The 19,130-nt window shown below is 56.4% G+C and overlaps 3 protein-coding genes across 3 annotated transcripts; 1 reads left to right on the forward strand and 2 right to left on the reverse strand.

Moving 5' to 3' along the window:
• Nucleotides 1-76: 76 nt before the first annotated feature.
• Nucleotides 77-4,489, reverse strand: VOLCADRAFT_120862 (uncharacterized protein; the record flags this gene model as incomplete). Its single annotated transcript, XM_002950370.1, has 8 exons — nucleotides 77-1,369; nucleotides 1,621-1,757; nucleotides 2,591-2,687; nucleotides 2,922-2,973; nucleotides 3,300-3,433; nucleotides 3,775-3,862; nucleotides 4,230-4,323; nucleotides 4,421-4,489. 8 exons carry the CDS (start codon nucleotides 4,487-4,489, stop codon nucleotides 1,117-1,119), a joined length of 924 nt encoding a protein of 307 aa, XP_002950416.1. The 3' UTR covers nucleotides 77-1,116.
• Nucleotides 4,490-5,103: 614 nt separating this feature from the next.
• On the forward strand, nucleotides 5,104-12,406 carry VOLCADRAFT_101916 (uncharacterized protein; the record flags this gene model as incomplete). The annotated part of the gene is made up of 20 exons (XM_002950240.1): nucleotides 5,104-5,124; nucleotides 5,194-5,241; nucleotides 5,322-5,379; nucleotides 5,473-5,796; nucleotides 6,445-6,524; nucleotides 6,782-6,875; nucleotides 7,118-7,260; nucleotides 7,531-7,641; nucleotides 8,062-8,142; nucleotides 8,346-8,411; nucleotides 8,658-8,719; nucleotides 8,970-9,093; nucleotides 9,486-9,554; nucleotides 9,847-9,971; nucleotides 10,156-10,372; nucleotides 10,585-10,755; nucleotides 11,129-11,254; nucleotides 11,395-11,595; nucleotides 11,855-11,965; nucleotides 12,308-12,406. 20 exons carry the CDS (start codon nucleotides 5,104-5,106, stop codon nucleotides 12,404-12,406), a joined length of 2,331 nt encoding a protein of 776 aa, XP_002950286.1.
• Nucleotides 12,407-15,356: 2,950 nt separating this feature from the next.
• On the reverse strand, nucleotides 15,357-18,580 carry VOLCADRAFT_90766 (uncharacterized protein; the record flags this gene model as incomplete). Its single annotated transcript, XM_002950371.1, has 4 exons — nucleotides 15,357-15,506; nucleotides 16,771-17,595; nucleotides 18,170-18,243; nucleotides 18,511-18,580. 4 exons carry the CDS (start codon nucleotides 18,578-18,580, stop codon nucleotides 15,357-15,359), a joined length of 1,119 nt encoding a protein of 372 aa, XP_002950417.1.
• Nucleotides 18,581-19,130: the final 550 nt, after the last annotated feature.

The following is a 19,130-nucleotide window of genomic DNA, read 5'->3' on the forward strand; positions in this document are numbered from 1 at the left end:
TGTGCCCTGGCAGCACTACGTAAAGTACATGAAGTGACGAAGGAAATCAGGGACGGTGAATGAGCCAAGGTCGCATGTATTAGCAAGATGTTTACAGAGTCAAGTTAGCCATCGGTCACAACAAGCCTTGGCGAGGGCCGACATTGCCGAACTTGCATGGTATGCGCAAGAATAAATACGCTCTTTTTCGCAAAATATCTTCTACGAGTAGCACAATCATCGGCCCTAACAAAAGCATTTATTTCCTGGTCAGCTACCGGTGGCGGTTCGCCAACCGCCACGCTCACACCAAAGGCCGACCGAGGGACAGAAACCCCAGTCCCCCAGCCAACTCCACACACTCTTTCTTCATCGACCAAGATCAACCACCACTTTCCAGCATACACATACCTTCATCCATAGGCACCGCGCTAGGGAAATGTCCAGAACTTAATCCAAAACCGCACCTGCATTGTTTTCAACGTCTTTCCGCTAGCGTCAGTCCCGGGGTACACTGTGCCCGACCTGTGATACGTATATAGGAAAAGTGTACAACGCACATGCTCATGGTGGGCGAATGACGCGCTAGCTCCGTCATTCTGTGGGGCCCCCTTCACACGCCATTTCCAATTATGTATAAAGTAGAAACACAACTGCAAAAACAAATTCGCAACAAGCCACCTAGGCCAACACGTCAAGTCCTGTGTAGGAGCATAGGATTGGCGCTCACATGGATGTAGCACCGTACAGGTTGCCCTCTCCCAGGTGGAAACACATCACTTGCTGTTGCTGTGTCAGCGAAAAGAGGACCACTTATAAGAAAGAAATGCACTGCCGGAAGAGCAGGACACCGTGGCAACGTCCCTGCCCTCTCAATCCCCGTCTAGGGACGCATCAACAGAGCTTCCCATATCTTCTGTGAGTGGCCACAATGCAGCGAAAAGTAATACAAACAGCTCAATTTCTGTCGAGGGACACGCTAACATGACCCTACGCCAGATCCCCTCCGCAACTGGATCGACTGCAATGAGCACGACCAGCGAGATAAACGGCCCGCTCACCATATCATGCTGCCGCACAGGGACAGCACGTGTTTTAACTTCCAACCACTGCTAGTCACGAGCAAATACCCCCTGCTCAAAGCAATGAGCTCTGCAGGCCTAGAGTATTAACAGTCCACTGAGCAACGGCCAAGTCGTCCTTGCCAAAGCCAATGACCTCGTCCTGAAGCTCCGAGGAGGGTGCAAGCGCACAGGATGCCGCCAGGTGGGCGAGCAAATCAGCTTGCTGGGGTGTGAGTGTCGACCCTGAAGGCGATGATGCCTGCGGCTGCCGCCGAATGGAGCACTTCGCACTGCCAGACCGGAGGTTGTTAGCCACTCGTTGGTACCTGTTGTGTACCAGAAAAGAAAGAGAACAAATCCTGTAAGAGAAAGAATAAAGAACCAGCACCTAACGGACTAGACTAAGAAATTCCGGTGCGTCTTCCAAAGCGTCCTCGCGGCTCTGACTGTTGCAACGACCAAAGCATTCCTTCCTGGTTACGATTTGCTCAACTAGAGGAAGTCAGCCATCAGTTATGAAGCTTAGCTTGCCAATTGCAGCGCACGTGAGGAACCTAATCCTCCTCAGGCAACTCACCGGACTTCTGAAGGGTGATACTTCCGGCTTTTCTGGAGCAGCAGCTGAGGGCATGCTTGAGCGCGGAATTGCACATTGCTAGGCGATGCAAAGCTGTTGCCAAAAGCGAAGCTGCTTAACGGTGCCAACACGTTCCGCTGCGAGCATGGACAGGGGTTGCAAGGTCAGAAGTCCGGCAGATAACCCTCTTGGGGCCAAAAGGTCATTTTATTCATTCCCTCAAAATTACTTACGTTCACAAAAGCGGCGCTGGCACCGGCAGTCCTGACTGCTGACGTGACGGACCACGTCGCCAGTTTCAACGTGCCGTCTGCTGCGCGACCAAGTGACTCAAGGCCGACGCTACCCAATTGAGTGCCAACAGGGATCGCCAAAGAAAGTGCCCTACGCAAGCAAATGCCTTCATTTTTATGGCTGCGCAACCTCGAGGCGAGCAACTACCTCAGTGCCAACAACTCAATGAATCTTGCTGAGTTGTGAACATTACACACCTGCGGAGGCCTTCCTCCCTTGCAACTCCAAGCGTGTCCATTTCGCACAGGGGGAGCAGTAACTCCTTAACAGAGTCCCTAAGCAATAAAATAATCAGAAAGTTCCCGTGCTGAAATATGTCACAAGTGATAAAGTTTCCGACGCCACACAGTTGCTAACCTGAGCCATGGTCTCGCGTTTTGTACAGCAGGAGGTACGACAGATGTGCCGTCAGCAATCACGACTATCAGACTTCCACGGCCGCCACTGTAACAAGCCATGCTAAGTGACAAAAAAACCTTACAATTGCTTCATGTCACACAGCGAAGGAGAACCATTAAAGAAAAGTTTTAACGGTCACCCGCCACAAGACATCACCCGAAGGCAACCCATCACAGCATCGTCGGGAAACGGCTGACAACCCACATGATTGTTAAAACATTTATGGAATAGGATCACATTTATGAAGGAAACCCGTTCAGAAAGGGTCTTCTCTCACTATGCGCAAGGTGACGGATAGCACCTTTTTGCTCCCGTCCCATTTTGCCTTGCCGCGCTGGCCATCCACTTTGTGCGGCAAATGTACAGAGAGCTTGCTGCATGGGCAAAGCATGCAGGCCGGGAGATGAGGGTCCGGACAGTATAGGGTTGACATGGAGGTCTCGACTACATTACTCAGGTTGCTTGCTCTAGTAATGCTAAGTTAGTGCAATTACAGCAGGTTTGCATATGCAGTCACATAGTGCACATGACATAAAGATTGAGCGTGCTGCAACCCCTACCCACGCGTCCTAGGGCAACCACCCTTGGGCCCCAAAGCTCCCACTCACTAATGGGGCGAGCTGAGCTTCAAGTAGGTATCCTTGACTTCTAAGTCAAGCTCTGAGAGCAGGAGGGCCAGAGGGGTAGGCAGGGAAGAACGTTCCTGGGCGACTCTTAAGATGAATATGGACCATCCTGGTCTAGAGCGGGAAGAAGATGAGCATGCAACAACTGAAAACCATGGAGCACGAACGCTGTCGCAGGGCTCCTGGCTGTTGAATACAGACGCAGCACAGCATAGGCAGGAAATGCCGGTGCTGTCCCCCAATCATAGCGGACTATGCATCGTGTTAGACGGCGTTCCGCTCGCACAGCATCACCAAGCTAGCCTCCCACACCTAGCAGCCGCTATCCGAATTCGGTATCTCCCCAGGCTCCCTTTTTACCTGCCGCTCCCGAGGCCTCAGGTAGCTCCACGCGCACTACCAGATCCTCGCAGCTGGTGGATGATGGGTCCTTGCCGCTTATTCCCAAGAAGTTGTCCGCCGTGTCTACCGCCTGCTTGTACAAAAAGTCGTAGCTGGGCGAATGAGAAAGAGCGGACGCCGCAGGCGCAGAGGACGGAAAGGTGGGCAGGCGGGCAAGGCGGGGAGTAAATCCGGCGCGCTGCAACCTAATAAGCTTCAACGGCGGCCGCACTGCGGCGTGATTACAGGCAAAGTAAGCCGTTTGCAACCAGTCGACTCTTGAGCATCCAATGCGTGTACCGAACACGATGGCAGAGTGTGTGCAGTGTATGCGTTGGCTCCTCCTCCTCCTCCTCCTCCTCCTCCTCCAACAATGTGCAAAACAGCATTCGGGTGGTATATGGCAGAAGAAGAGCGGAGGGGTTGGGGTCCCTCACCCAGGCCCATATTACACCTGGGAACCTGGCGGCCGTCCTCGTAGTCGTCCTCCACGGCATCCTCTAACTCATCCTCCCGCCAAATCTCCTTGGGATCGTGCCTAACTGCGACCGCGGGTAAATGGCCAAGCACACATCCGGACACCTAGGTAGGCATTATGCCAGTGGAGGTGACGGTGTCGAGGAGAGGTGCCGTGGCAATGACAACTCCACATGCGCAAGGTAGCTTGCAATATACACAGCTGTTGTCACTGGCATGCTGGCGTCACCACGCTGGTAGTATGCGCCGGATGAAATCGTTACCCACGCACCAGCCCCAAACCCAACATCAGGGTTCCAGGTGGCCGAGGGGCGATATCATAACCGTGCGGCAAGCGCCTGCCGCATCAAACATCAGGTTCTAGCGACTGTACACCTCGACTTGGACATGCGCATGGAAGATGTGATCGACTCGATGTGGAAAGTCATCTACCTTTCGGCGCAGGCACCTTAACATCTAGCAGCTCCTTGGGGCCGATTGTGCCAGGCGTGGGACGCGACACATAACCTGGGGGCAGTGCGGACTCCTGCGCGTATGCACGGAAAAAGGGAGTCATAGGTGAGCTGCATGTGCAGGCGACGCTGAGGTAGATGCCACGCCGCCTTTAAGGCCTACAATCTCACCGTATCCTCAGGATCCTTAATGAGGTCAGCCAAAGCATGAAACTCGGCGGCAAAGCTGCCAATGTCCATCTTGGCCAACCGTTATGCCGAGAGCGTGGGGTAGTTAAACCCAAACGACCAGGGGCTCGGCGGGATGCCGGTTGTTACAGAGCTGCTTTCACCTGAGTGAAGACCTGTGAAACTGCGAGGCCCAAAACTTCTGAAATGAGCCGTTAATGTGCCTTTCTGCACGACCGAACCGGCGGGACTGTAACTGCGGGGCCCCACAACACACGTGAGAGGATTATAGGTTCTAATTCAGCAGAACCAGGACACTAATGCTCATACAGACTTTACCATGTAAGAGGCGCGGCAAATCCTAACAATAACTTGTGTAAGCTTGGTTAAGATGTGTGTTGCAGAGATACAACCTTACACAGATTAGAGGTGAAACATGGAAGAAAGGAAACTTTAGGCTTTGCCGTACGCAGTGGTCCGTCCAGGGCTAGTGCAGCATGTTGTTGCCTAGCCTAAGGTCTTGTTAACCACCTAGACGCGACTCGTTATCACTAAATGCAGTATCGTGGCGGATTGGTTTGTACTGAGTTCCACAGTATTAGAACTGCGTAGACCTACGTCATTTCAATTGACTTTTATCCCTTTTAGTTCAAATCTGTCCATAGCATTTCTGCATATAATACATCATGAGCTACGCAACCGCGGAGGTGGGTTGAAGGGTACTCGCAGTAAGCAGGCTTACCGGCAGGGTCTCAGAGCCATGCTTGGTTCCGCAGGACGATGATTTATATGGAGGATATGATGAACAGTCAAATCCCCTTGCGGTACGCACAAGTGGTGTCTGCCGCGTCTCCAACCGTCTTGATGCGCATGTCGTGACTCTACGAGGTCTTAATACGCACAGGGCTCCGGAGGCGCTGCTTTTAAAGCGCTTGGTTCAGATGCTCCGCCACCTGGGACAGGTAAGCATGTCTGGTAACCATAAACCACGGTGACAGGCGTTCCAACGGACAGGGTGGCGCCACGCTGAGCTAACGGTCCTGCCCCGCCTGCAGCCATGATGGGTCCACCCGGCACAGCCATGAAGAGCTTCGTGCCGGGCACGGCCATGCGTGGAGGCACAGCGATGCAGGACCCCAGCATGGCGCGCCCTATGACATCCAACAGGGGCGCAGGGTTCACGTCTGCACCCAACAAGAAGTTCGACCCCCTGAACAGATCAATGGGGACAACGTTGGGGTCTACGGGAGGAGCCACAATTTTGGCGACGCGCAAGGGTGATGTGACGCCGGAGGAGCAGGCCAGGAATCTTGAAAAGACGGTGCATGAGTTATTGGAGAAAAGTGCGGCGGACTGCGTCAAAGGAGACATGAACTCGGGTGAGCAACTCAGCGTCCACCCACATGCTGGATCACTAAGTGTGCCGGGGCATGTGCGCCCAGGCTGGGAAGGTGCGGGGCAGCGCAAACACACGTCATAGGTGCATACCGCACCTATGTTCAGCTGCGCGGGTCATTGGGGCCTTGGCATAGCCGCCGGTGCCGGCCGTGCACCCAAGGGGACGGCCGTCACGAAGCCGTGCGTATCTGCTACCTGAGCTCCTAGAGTACCACCAGGACATCCGGCGCGTGCGCAGCGAGGCGTCGTCGCGCACGTTGGGGAGCAGGTGCAGGCGGTGGAAGGGGTGGCAAACAGGGAAGTGGTAGGCGCATACGAGGTGGACGGACAAGCTGTGACCGGATTCCCTCTATGCGTGGCTCTGTTAGCCAGATTGCATGTGCCTTTCAGGCTGGTGAAAATGCACCAGCCAGCGGCGCTGCAACAAGTCCCTTGGAATGTTGCGAGTAGCGCAATAGCAATGGACGCGAGTCTTGTGCCAGCTTCTGGCGCTTCGCAAGTTGACCGTAGAGTTCCAGCGCGTAACTATCCGGGGACGTCTAGGCCGATCCTTGATGAACCTTTAGAATCTCCCTGCCATTGCACCCTCGTCAATCCTGCTGTTCTACTTCCTTTCCATCCCTGCACAGCCCTGGAACACGCAATGGAAGCCAAGAAGAACGAGCGCAAGCTCTGCCGCTTTCGTCAGCAGCAGAACATGGCTGAGCAGGTGGGCTATGGGTGCGCCCCGCCCTCGGTGGGCATGTGCGTATGTCCTTGGCGGCCTTCCGTGGCACGTGCTGCACGGGCAATCCGCCGGTGACCGCTGCCCCGGCGCGGCGCTGGTTCTGTGTACCTGCGCCTGGGCCCTGGCATCCATGTTGGCGCCTGCGCATGTATTGGAACATCTTGTAGTTGCAAATTGTGTTTTATCATTGCTGGTTGGTCACGAGGTAGTCCTAACCGCTGCAAACGTTGCCAGCGCAGATTAACCCGGAACTCATGTACGCTATCGACTTCAACCTGGCGCACATGTACCACATGAACCGAAATTACAGCGAGGCCCTGAACCTGTATCAAGGTGCGGTGGGCCCCGGTCGCAAAGGCAGAAACATCCTTCGCATGCTCCTTCGAGGCATTGGGAATGCAGATTATGCACCCCCACTGTATGCGGGGAGTGGAGGAGCCCAAGTTTTGACCAAATCATTCACCAACCCGCCTCCGAGGGTGAACTTGTTCGAAATCAAACATTGGTAGAGCCCTGGCCCATGCCGTGCGCCGTCCTCATCACCGCCCGGTCCCACTGTAATCCTCCCGGCACAGCTATCGTGCGCAACAAGGACTATCCTCAGTCTGGCTGGCTCCGAGTCAATATGGGCAACATTTACTTGGAGCAGAAGAAGTACCCCACAGCCATCAAGATGTACCGTATGGCTCTGGACCAGATTGCAGCTACCGCCAAGGAGGTGGGTGGCCGCAACTAGCGGTGCAGCGTGTAGGAGTTCACTGGGAGTAGGATATGGCAGAGGTCAGGGACCAGGGGCAGGTACGAAGCCCAAGCATCATCACTCGAACATGACACCATGCTAATGCGCTTCGAGAGCCTGGGCCTTGGTTGTAGTTGGCTGGGTAGCTCGAACTCAGATGGGGAGGGTATCATGCGGCAGCAATGGACGTTGATGTAGTCGCTGATGCCAAGATGTTCTCATGTTTTCATATTCCGTGTCGTTTTGCAGGTGCGGTTCAAGATCATGCGGAACATTGGCATTGCCTTTGTGAAGCTGGGCCAGTATCCTGACGCGCTGCAGTCCTTCGCCACCGTCATGGACAACGTACCTGACCACCAGGTGTGCCGAGGTTGTTGTGGCACTGTGGACCAGAGGGCGTGTGATGAAAACTGGGAAGGTTTTGGAAGGTTAGCGAGGCCAACATGGACGATTACGCTGCCGGATTCTTTGGGCAGGGAACTTGCTATCGATTTGCACGTCTGCAGATGGATGCCGCCTAGGCTTTGTCGTGGGGGGGTGCGTTTGCTATGTTGCTGCAGCCGCAGAAGAACCGCAGGAGCGTGGCCGGAGTCTGTGCAATAATGATTTGTAATAATGACGAAGGGCAAATCGGCAAGGGATGGAAGGCGCTTCTGCCCTGGATGTGGTATTGGCTGAGCAGTGTCCCGCACCATGGCCGCAGTCAGCGCATCGGCCCATCTCCCTAAGCCTGCTGCGTCCTTAAGCCCGTCCTTAACCCTGTTTCATTGCAATCCGCAGACCGGCTACAACTTGGTCATGTGCAATTATGCGCTTAGCGACCGGGAGGGTATGAAGACCGCCTTCCAGAAGCTTCTCAAGGTCAGATTGTGAATGCGCACTTGCACCTGCTAAGTCTGTCGGTCGGGATGCGGGTGGTGACGCCCTGGCAGTGGTCCGTACCGCCGGGCAAAGCGGCCCCAATCGGCATTAGGCGCGGCGGTGTTGGGCTTTCTTTCGAATATTGTGCAACGGCCATCGATGTTACTACTAATGCACCTCATTCCGCGTTGGGATGTCCGCAGGTGAGCCCACCCCAGGAGATGGACGACGACGATGACGACGTGCTCAATGACGAAGACGAGATGCAGGTGGGTGAGCGATTGAACGACAGGGAGAGCAGCACAGCACGGCAGCCCTGAGCGGCAGCCAAACGACGTAATGCGCATGCGTCCCAGAACCACGGCATGGTAATTAACCCACCCTGTAAGCGTATCGTTACAGCCCTGGCCCCATGTATCCTTTATTTTTGTGCATGGTGCGCATGGCCCCACCCATCATCATACGGCTGCCTTAATCCCTGGCCGCCTTTTCTTGGGCTAACTCTTTTGTTACAGGCGGTGGTGGCGGACGACGGGCTGAAGGAGGAGCTGCGGAAGCGGAACAGCGCCATCACGAGGTGTGCAGCTGGGTGATGTCCTCCGGCTAGCAGACATCTTGGCTTGCTACATGACCCTATTAACCACTCGAATAAACCAGGCGTTGGGGCGTCGTGGCATACCGACACTCTTGCTCGCTGTGCAGAGCGTATAGGAGGAGCTCCAGGGCTTCCCGTCCGGTGGTTTTCATCAGATGTTCAGCTGCTGTTCCCTTTACACGCTTGGCCCTTCATGACCTATTCGGCCCTCTCCGCCCCATGACTATGTTAGGCTCATCGTGAAGGCCGCTCAGCTGATCAGTGAGAAGGTGGATCGAGCCAACGGCTTCGAGGGCGGCTTCCAGTGGTGCTGCGAGCAGCTGCGGGAAGCGGGTTACACCAAGTTGGCCAACGAGGTATAATAGGTTGTGGGACTTGTGTGACGGGTTGGATGTGGGACTTGTGTGACGGGTTGGATGCAAGGTCAACGCTCGACAGGAGTGCCAGTTGCGGGAATCACGCGGGAAATGCCCTGCAAGTGGGCGCAATGCGGAAGCGCTTTAGATGTCTAGCTGCGTAGACGGTGGTGAGCACGTTCCACCGTCGTGTCGTCCGTCGCACACAACACCCGTATTGTCAGCGCGGCAAAAGCGAGCCGACGCGGCTAAGTTGCAAGCTCTTCGGTAGGTAGGATGAATCCTCATAGGCATGTTGATGCGGGTGCGATCACAGGCATCGGTGCCGCTGGTGCTGCAGGAGCGGCCTGATGAACCCCGCCCTGAATTCCACATCCCTCTTCTCCCTGCAGGTGGAGCTGGCCAAAGCCACGCGCTTCATGGGCCAAAAGCAATTTGACAAGGCCGTCTCCGTCTTCAAGGTGTGTTGTAGCTAGCTGGCAACACATCCGGGTTGCTGAGTTCGGGACACCTAGCAAAAAAATAGGGCACGCACTTCGGTTTTAAGCCAAGTCGCCTTGTATTATTTTTGCGTGTCATATTTTCGAACCCCTGGCTCGGCTCTCTTACCAAGTGTTGTGATATGGGCGGCACACGCTTGTCGCCATAGCCACAGCATGGACTTCTCTGCCCGAGGGCCCCCAGTCCATCACACCAACGGCCTCATCCCAAACCTTTTGTGTTGCCCCTTCGACCGACTGACTTCCTGAGCAGGAGTTTGAGAAGAAGGAGCCGCGTGTTAAGGCTCGCGCCGCCACAAACCTGGCTTTCCTGTACTTCCTGGAGGGTGAAACGGACCAGGCGGACAAGTACTCTGAGATGGCACTTAAGAGCGACAGGTACCACACAGGGAAGGAGCTTCGTGCTGCAAAGACTCAGCGCGAGAGGCGACGTGCCCGGCTGGCCGGGACTTGGCTGCCGCTGCACCCATGAACCGGTTCTAGGTGTTTTGTGCTGGGCCTCCTCCAGCGTGCCGAGTGTTTATAAGGCTTGCCTTCTGCCTTCTGGCTGCCCGTTATGCAGGTATAACGCCCGTGCGTACGTGAACAAGGGCTGCGTGCTGGTCGAGCGCGGGGACCTAGAAGGAGCGCGTTCGTTGTTCAATGAGGGGGCAGGTATCGACCCCTACTGCGTGGAAGCCATCTTCAACCTGGGCTTGGTGTCACAACGTCTCAATGAGCTGACGTACGCGTTGGCGGCATTTAAAAAGTTGTACAACATGGTGCCCGACAACGTGGAGGTGAGCGGCGGAACCATGACCAGCTGTAGGCATGCGAGACGAGTGAAAGGGAATAGCTGTATGACGGAGCTGGAGGATGGTCAGTTGGACTGCGTGCGGGGTTGTGTTGGGGGCCAGTGCGCGAGTGCAGCGCCTGAACTGTTATAATGTCGCTGCGACAGGCGGAAAGGCTTCAATCGTGGTGTCGCCCTGGTCCACTGTACAATCCACAGGTCATCCACCAAATTGCCACCACATACGACATGATGGGCGACTTCAAGAACGCTGTCAAGTGGTTTGAAATGTTGACAAGCCTAGTGCCCAACGATCCCGGGGTACTGGCTCGATTGGGCGCCATCCACGCGCGATTCGATGACGAGGCAAAGGCGTTGCACTACTACCAGGTGCGGCTCAGACGTCGCTTGGGATTGAGCACGGTAGTGGTAGAAGCACAAGGGGCAATCTTAATGCGAAGCCGGCGCAGAGGCGGCCTGCCCGCCGAGGGCCGTTTGGATACCAACAAGCTATGATCTGGGGACAGATATGGCGGCCCGAAGCCTCTATACATGTGCTGGTGCTTGGTTAACTGGTGCTTTCTCACTTGGCGTGGGCCGAAGCTGCTACTATTGGCCGTCAGGGTAGCTGTGATCTTCTCAGACGAGGAAGAAATTCTGAGATCCTCTTCACTTCATCAGCAGGTCGACCACCTTCTTCCTTTCCGTCTCCCCGCTTGTTCCCTGTTTCCTGCACCGGCTGTTCCGCAATATACGTACGCAGGAGGCCCACCGTGTCTACCCGGTCAACATGGACGTCATCTCGTGGCTGGGGGCCTACCATGTCAAGAGCGAGGTGTACGAGAAGGCGATGCCCTTCTTTGACCTGGCTTCCAAAATTCAACCGCAGGTCAGCGGGTCGTTGCCTGCGAGGCGCTGAAACTGCCTGAGCTTATATGCTGTTGGCATTTGCCATGCTAGAGCGGCCTCCGACCAATGCTGAAATTCACCAGCCCCCAACGCCCGGCACCGGCACGTACCCATCCACAGGAGGTCAAGTGGGCCCTGATGGTGGCCTCGTGTTACCGCCGCACCAACAACCTGCCGGGGGCATTGGCCAAGTACAAGCAGATCCATGCCGCGCACCCAGAGAACGTCGAGTGTCTGCGCTACCTGGTGCATCTGTGCAGCGAGTTGGGTCGTCGTGCAGAGGCGGCGGAGTACATGACCAAGCTCAAAAAAGCAGAAAAGGTGTGTGGGTATGCGGTTTGGAGACGCCGTGCTTTTTTGAGTACCACTGCGCCGGCATCCAAGTGCTGATGTCAGGGGGGTCCCTTCTCGCGATGCCTTCCAAGAGGCGACTCCGAACTTCTTACAGCATAACATTTCAGCGATGCCGCTATACCAGCAAATGGGCCATCAAGCAGGGGACTGCAGAAGCCTTCAATACAAGTCACGTTTAGCCCAGTATTCTTACGGACACACATTGCCGTTTCGCTATCCGTTACAGGCTGCGATGCCGGACGCCGCAACGATGGCAGCAGCTGCGGCACCCGTCGCTGCATCTGCTAGCCCCATGGGCATGGACGACGACCTCGGCACGTCCGCAGTCTCGGCGCAGGTATGTCCACCACCGCGGAAAAGGGTTCTTCCTCTGTGCTTTATTTTGCTTTTGGTTGCGGTGCAAGGACTCCATCTCCCCCACGTGGTAGCAGCTTAGTGGCCCATCGCGCTATCCTGCTGATGAATTCCCCCCCCGTGCTATGCAGCAACGCATAGATTCGGTTCTGTTCTTTTGCTCCGTTGAGCATTGTTGTGAGCATTGGGTTTTGCGACTCCAGCACCTTGCCGGGAAATAAGCTTGGTTGGCCCCTTTGCAAGTCCTCGTGTCTGACCACAACATGCTTGCTTCCTTCCTTGAGCACCCCCTGCCCCGGCCTCCATCACCTACCGACAAACCCAGAATCGCGGCAAGAAGATGCTGGTCAAGGAGCATTTGGGAGGGAAAGAAGCCGACGACTGGGGAAACGAGCAGCTTGGGGACGACCTCCTGCCTATGTGAGCGCCATCACCAGGGCCAGCCTAGGCAGTGGTGGAGCCGCCGTCCCAAGGCACGGCAGGGCAGGTTCCCCGGGTTCCAACTTGTTTTGTGCGACGGGTTGTGCTGACGACGATAGTGACGATGATGAACACCTGGCGGCTCTCGGCCTGGGACAGGAGCCTAAGTCCAGGTCGGCGTCCGTGTCTCGGTCAGCTTCGCAAGGATGGAGCATCCGTGGCGGCGGCGGCAAGGGCGGCTTGCGGGGCGGCGGCAGCGCGGGTAGCTTGGGAAGCACGGGAGGCCTTGGCGGAGAGCCGGTGTTTGGCAAGGTGTTGAGCATCGGATCGCGTGGGTCAACCAGCGTGCTTCCAGAGCTGGCGTGAGGGGGGTGTGCTGAGCGACATAAGGCCCCCAGTATGCAAGGACCCGGGTCAGACCTGAGCTCCAGCTGACGTGTTGCCGCCGATTGGCAGGGCCAGTGGACGACAGGGAAGTGAGCCGTGTAGCCCACCTGCTCCGTTTACGCGAGGCGGGCTGTCCTACAACCTGCCTGTTTAAGTAGTGCAACCCGCCCAGCATTCTCTCCCAAGAGTGTATAGGAACTCGCACTTATGGCGAAACCTTGAAGAGCCCGCACCCGGAGACCGCCTCTCTCAGTCAGCCTTCCAGGGTGTGTCTATTGAAGGATACGCGGGGGCCGACGGGCCTGGCGGCGGATGGCGGAGAGGGCAGACGGATCGTTCCCTGGGTTGTCGACAACAGAATATTAGGATCCCACCATGTCCAACGGGTTGGAATACAGATGCTCGTTCAGACCCGGTTGTGGGTTTAGCTGACATGCTCTGGGCCGTGGGCTTCAGTGGGCACTTAGGTGGAAAGCGTCCCGATAGTTAGGAGCCAGGGCGCCTTTTCACGCCGAGATGGTGATTGGCTGGCTGCCATAGGGCACAGCACTTGTTGCTGTTGCATGGAGGGAGCACCGCACCGTGTATCCTGTGAAGTGCAGCGCCAGCATCCCCCCGAGGCAGACAACCGATTGTGGTGTCAAGTGGTAATAATAACTAATGTAACTCATGTCTGCACAACTTAAGCTCGGGTGGGGCGGGCGCTTGCGGATATTGGAGGTGTGCATAGACGAAGTTTCTGCTCGGAGCAAGCCGAGGCTTGGCGCCTGTTGCGATGATCGCGGTGATCACGGCGGCTCTCCTTGCTGTACAGCAGTTTTTATCCATGTTTATATGCTGCCCGAATGTGCCGGGTGAGTGTCATGTTCTTGGGGCCAGAAGAAGAGTGCGTGCTTGCGTGGGGTAATTTAAACGGCGATGTGCAGGGGTGGCGGTGGTGGCGAGCCATGGTTGCTGAGCATGGTACATAGCAAGGCAGGCCGCGCCGGATGCCCCCGTGTATTGTGTTAGGCCTAGTAAGTTCGTGCGACGTGATGATGGCCGTGCACGTGCTGGCGATGCGAAATGTCTTACGAACTTTCTGACACAAATGTATTCTGATTATGGATATTACGCATCCTAATTTTGAATATTTAGAGCCTGCGACGATTTGAGTGAATGACGTGGAAGATCACCTCTAACATGTAACAATGCCAGTCGTGCTCTGGCGGCTGGCGGCGATTGCAGAGTCACACCCGGATCATGGACCAATGCATATGGCACAACCTTACCGCTCTCTTGCCTGTGCGCAGCGGAGTTCAGCTGTCCAACGGTTTGAATAAACTACTTCCAGAAGATTCGAAAGGTGTTGCATCCCTTGGCGGGGATGGGTTAGGGACATGGGACCATGTGAAGTGGGCCTGGGCGAAATTAGGGCGGGGTTGAGGGTCAGCTTCGTGACGGTGCCTTCGTGGTGGGGACTTTGTGACAGTGCTCGGCCTTCATGGGTGATAAGAGGTGGCTCCAGGAGGGGCTGGGATTAGGCGCCCCAGGCATGGGTTGTGATCGTCCGCTGTGCAGGATACAAGGAGAGCTCGTGATGGGGTTCCTATGCCAATGGCTGGTGGATATCTGCGTGTAGGGAAACCATGCATTGGGCAGGATATTCCGGGACCATGCGTGGGTTAGTTCTACCAGGGACCTTGCGCTGTCGGGCTGGGGTTACGTTAGGAGAGGGTGGGAGCAGGGAGGGCTGGGGGGAGGAGGGTGGGATGCCTTCGGCTCGACCCTGTGCTGTCCCTAAAGCTGCACGGAGCCTAGTGGGCTCCGACGTCGTTGCGGCTGGAAAGTTTGGGGGAAGGAAACGGAACGGGGGGGAGACTTATTTATCTAAAGAATCACCCAAGGCATATTACTAATTGTTTCCCCCTCAACCGCCTTGTGCTGTGCCGTGCGTTGCTGCAGCATTCAAACCCCAAACAACCCGGCCGCAGCCAGACAGCAAAGGACCAGGTCCGCACCGGATCAGCTCCAAAACCTACCCAGCGAAGCCAAGCACAGCCCAGCGAAGCCAAGCACAGCCCAGCGAAGCCAAGCACAGCCCAGCGAAGCCAACCACAGCCCAGCGAAGCCAAGCACAGCCCAGCGAAGCCAAGCGCAGCCCAGAGAAACCAAGCACAGCACAGCCTCAGTTCATCTTAGTGTCGTGATGTGTTGTGTATTATCCAACTTGTGTGACTGTACATTGCGGTACCACCCTTGCCCCGTCAGCTACATTGACATGCAATCCATATGCATACCCTTATGCACATGCACTCAAATGGCGTCTGTTAGGAGGTCACAGGCGCGCACGGCGTCTGGTCTGCTTTCGGTATGGCATTTTGCATCGTTATTGCATCATCGTTATTTGGTTACAAGTCTTTGCATATGCTTGTTCGGCGTGATGGGGACTGGGACGGGGCGTTTTTATGGAGGGAGCGATGTTGTGAATGTACTACGTACGACATATGTGTAGCACTCGCTTTGCCGTTACCCGTTGCGTGTTTCGCTCGAGCTCTCTTGGTGAGGTGCGTTTCCTCAGGACATGCTCAAGACTCTGGAGGCACAGGCCGCAAGGTGGTGATGACACGGAGGATAGGGCTGGAACTTATCCATGTGGTAGCCAGTTGGCCCCGGTGGGTTGGAGTCGGTGGGTCCCCGAGCCCAGGAAAGGAGGCGGAGAAATGAAGCCCGTGGTGCTGCGGGGCGAGGGAGGGAAGAGCGTTATACACAGAGGGGGAGGAGGCGATTCGGGGGCCCTCAGGGGCCCTAGGGCTTCGGCCATCAGAGGAAATAGCTCATGTAAGTGTACGGCGTTTCGGTGCCCATTCCTGGGTCCTTATTTGGGTGCTTGATATACAGCGTAGGACTGCTCCACTGTGTCATTCTGTCGAGGCTTAGTTGCACGGTTGACATGGTACTGATTTCACATCACACGCCGACTTGTCCAAACACAGACACAAACACACACAGGGTCTTCCTGCTTGCTTCGGTGGTGGTGGATGTGCTGGGGTTGTAAAGGGTGGTGGTGGTATTTTCAACCCGGCCCGCGGGGGCTATTGCCTGTGGGTTCGAGCCCCACAAGGATCGAGGGGTATTGACCCACTGCTTTAGCTTTGTGCAGCATTCCCAATGCAAGCATCACCACGCGTTGCAGCGCCTTGATGAATTTTCAGTGGAAATTATATTTATTTATTGGATTTTCGCTGAGCATATAAGGCCCAGAAGCTCCACCGTCGCTTATAGTGTCTCACAGATGCGCCCGTTGAGCCGGTGCTCAGCTCGACTCACTCAGGTCCCTGACCTCGCCTTTCCACCCACCGTCTGGACAACCCCGCTATAGCCACCTAAGATTTGTGATATAGGTACGGTCTGGTACAGGTTCTAAACTTCTTTCCTCGTACGCCATCAGCATGCGTACATAGAATCCATCCATGTGCCTATTTTGGCCATCAATTAATTATCATCCGCCTTGACATGCTGCTGCGCTACTACCCACCACAGCAAACTGTGAGGTAATACCCAGAGAGCACCCAGTGCTTCCTTTATCTCTCCCTCTCTCTCTCTCTCGGCACCCTCATGTTCCATTCCTCCATCTCTCTATACGGCATGCTGTATTGCTGCACCGCTTCTTCCTGCACACACCCTGGCGTGCGTTACCGTTGGAGCTTTGTCGTAGATTTGCGCAGCTCACACTGATTGGCTCCCTGCTTCTACACTTCGGCAAGTGATCTAGGCCTTGGACATGGGGCCCCGTTTCCAACAAGCTGCTTTAAAAGTGTGTTTGTAACGCCTCCAACCCTCCTCCTCTCCCCCCACTCCTCCTCAATGCCACGGCCGATCCTGCAGACCCTCTTCGCTAAGCCGTCCCCCGGCATCACCGTCCCCCTCCTCTACCCTCGTCCCCTGCCCTTCAAGCCCAACCTCAACTACCTCATCCCCGTCACCGTCCCCATTCCCGACCTCATCGTTGTCATCGTCCTCAGGCGGTTCATCCGCTCCGCCGCCTCCATCAAAACCCGCCCCTGCCGTGCCCCCCTCGTCCTCCATGCCCTCCGAACCCACAACCGCCCCCGCCATCATCCCCTCCGCCACCACGGTTCCATCCGCCGCCGCCTTCTCCATCGCCATTATCTCGGCCAAGCTCGCTCCCCCCAGCTTCTTTACATCCACAGTCAGTGGGGCCCCAGGAGCGGCCGCCTTGCCGCCACCCGGCCCCGGCATTCTTGGCTGCATTGGCCGCGGCGTCAGAGCCGCCCAGGGATCAGCGCTGAACGACGGTTTGTAGTACGCCTGCATCGCCGCTGGCGTAGCGTTGTCGTCGTTGCTGCCGCCACGGCCTCGGCCCCGGCCGCCGCCACCGCCGCCACGACCCCTGCCGCCGTCGCCCCTTCCAGCAAATGGCTGGCCCCGCCCCGCAACCCCCGGCGTCACCGGCGCTGTCGCCGCTGCCGTTGTGACTGGACCTTCTGGCGCCGGTGCAGCTGCCGCCGCTGCCTCCGTCCGTACCCACTTATTTGGCCGGACGCCACTAAAGCCGCCGCTGCCGTGCCATCCCCCTCGACGGCCACCGCCGCCACCGTAACCTCCCCTGATGCTCGGCCCCGGGTAACCGGCCCCAGACCCGGGTGACGGCGACTGATAATGCAGCTGTTGTTGGTGCTCCCAGCCTCCGTGGCTGTAACCCCTTGGCGTGGCATGCTGGTCGTAACTCGTCCCGGCGGCGGAAGGGCGGGGAGGCCAGTGGCCGCCGCCGCCGCCGGGTCCCCGGCCGTACAAGTGGGTTGGCTGGGGTTGCGCATTGAGCGGCACGGGCAGCGCAGGGGAGCCCCGGCCATGAAATCCCCTGCCGCCGGCGCTGCTGCCCCTCCCAGGAATGGCATGGCTCTCATGTGTCGAGCCGCGAGCAGGTCCGGGCCGGGGACCTGGACCTGGGGCTCGACAAGGACATATCAACGATTCGGCATTTAGGCAGAGCCAGAATGAAAGAAGTTATTGAGGCACGTTCTAACATTCTGACAGTTAGCAGAAAGGAAAAAAGCAAAAATCGCAGCCGCAGCACCATCACTTTTCTCAGCACACACATTATATGGCACATGTGCAGTCTTTTTGTAAGAGCAAGGTGCCGAGGAGGAAAACCCTAGAACCCTAGTACATGTACATTAGGTGCGACCGCTCTCATCCCGATGACGTGTACATCCGGATGGGTTTGGAAAAGAGTTCGTCGTACGGGTGACGCGGGGGCAACTTGGTTCGCCACAGGTTTATTGGTACGGCGGCATAGCAGGAACAGCGAGGTAACAGTTAGGCCTATGAAGCCTTCCTCCGAAACCACAAGCGAGCGTCGCGCACTGTGGCCTACCGGGGGGCATGTATCCGGATGCAGGGGCTGCGGCTGCGGGCCGAGGTGCAGATGTGTAGGCCGCCAACGGGTCACTGCCGTGGGGGAGAGGAGAGAGGGGAGGCGCAGGAGGGAAAGTCGAAGGGATGGTGGGGGAGGTAAGCAGTCCCGGGCATAGCACGGGAAAAGGGGAGGCAAATGGATTTAGGAGAGAGCGCGTGGAATGGGAAGGGATCTGGGATCCGGACTGCACAGCTATTCCTGGCAATGGGGACAAGATGACATCGCGGCGGGTTCCAACAGGTTGCCATCTGCTTAGCGGCCGCGTAGCCGCCTGGTGCCCTGCTTGTTTGACACCTCACCTGTAGAAGGAGAAGCCCCGGTCCTGCTCCGGCTCTGGCTCAGCAAAGGGGCAGTACAAACCACCTGCATGTCGTATAGCGATCTGAACTGAAAAAAGCCTGGATTTCAGTCATAACGCAGCTGTAATTGCTCCAATCCAAGCTTACTCATCGCGCGGATTGGCCTCAGTTGGCCGGCATGGATCAGCGCTGGCAGCCAAGAAAACAAGCTTTGTGGCGCGTTGTCGTGCACTTATGTGTTATAGGTACAGCACGCTTATGTGGTTTGAGTTGCAAGTGGCTGGCCCTCCGGCGTGGGCCAAGGATTACGCACAGCGGCGGCACGATAGGTCACGCTGTGCCACAGCCTACGCCCTTTGCGGTGATCTGAGACTTGAGTTGCAGCCGCTATAAAGCATTAACGACGCAACTGCGAACATACAGGGACTCGCAACACATCGTAAATCGAACGCCTCTTAAGCGGACGCAGAGATTCCTTTACATAATATGAGTGAAAAAGATAGGAAAGGTTTTCCATGATTTGCAACTTGTCTGCATAACGCGATGCATCGATGCGGCATTCCGGACACTTGCCATGGAATCCGAAATCCGTGCTGTGTCCTTGCCATGCTAATTAGTAC

This window comes from Volvox carteri, assembly GCF_000143455.1.
Source record: "Volvox carteri f. nagariensis unplaced genomic scaffold VOLCAscaffold_18, whole genome shotgun sequence".
Taxonomy (NCBI): Eukaryota; Viridiplantae; Chlorophyta; class Chlorophyceae; order Chlamydomonadales; family Volvocaceae; genus Volvox; species Volvox carteri.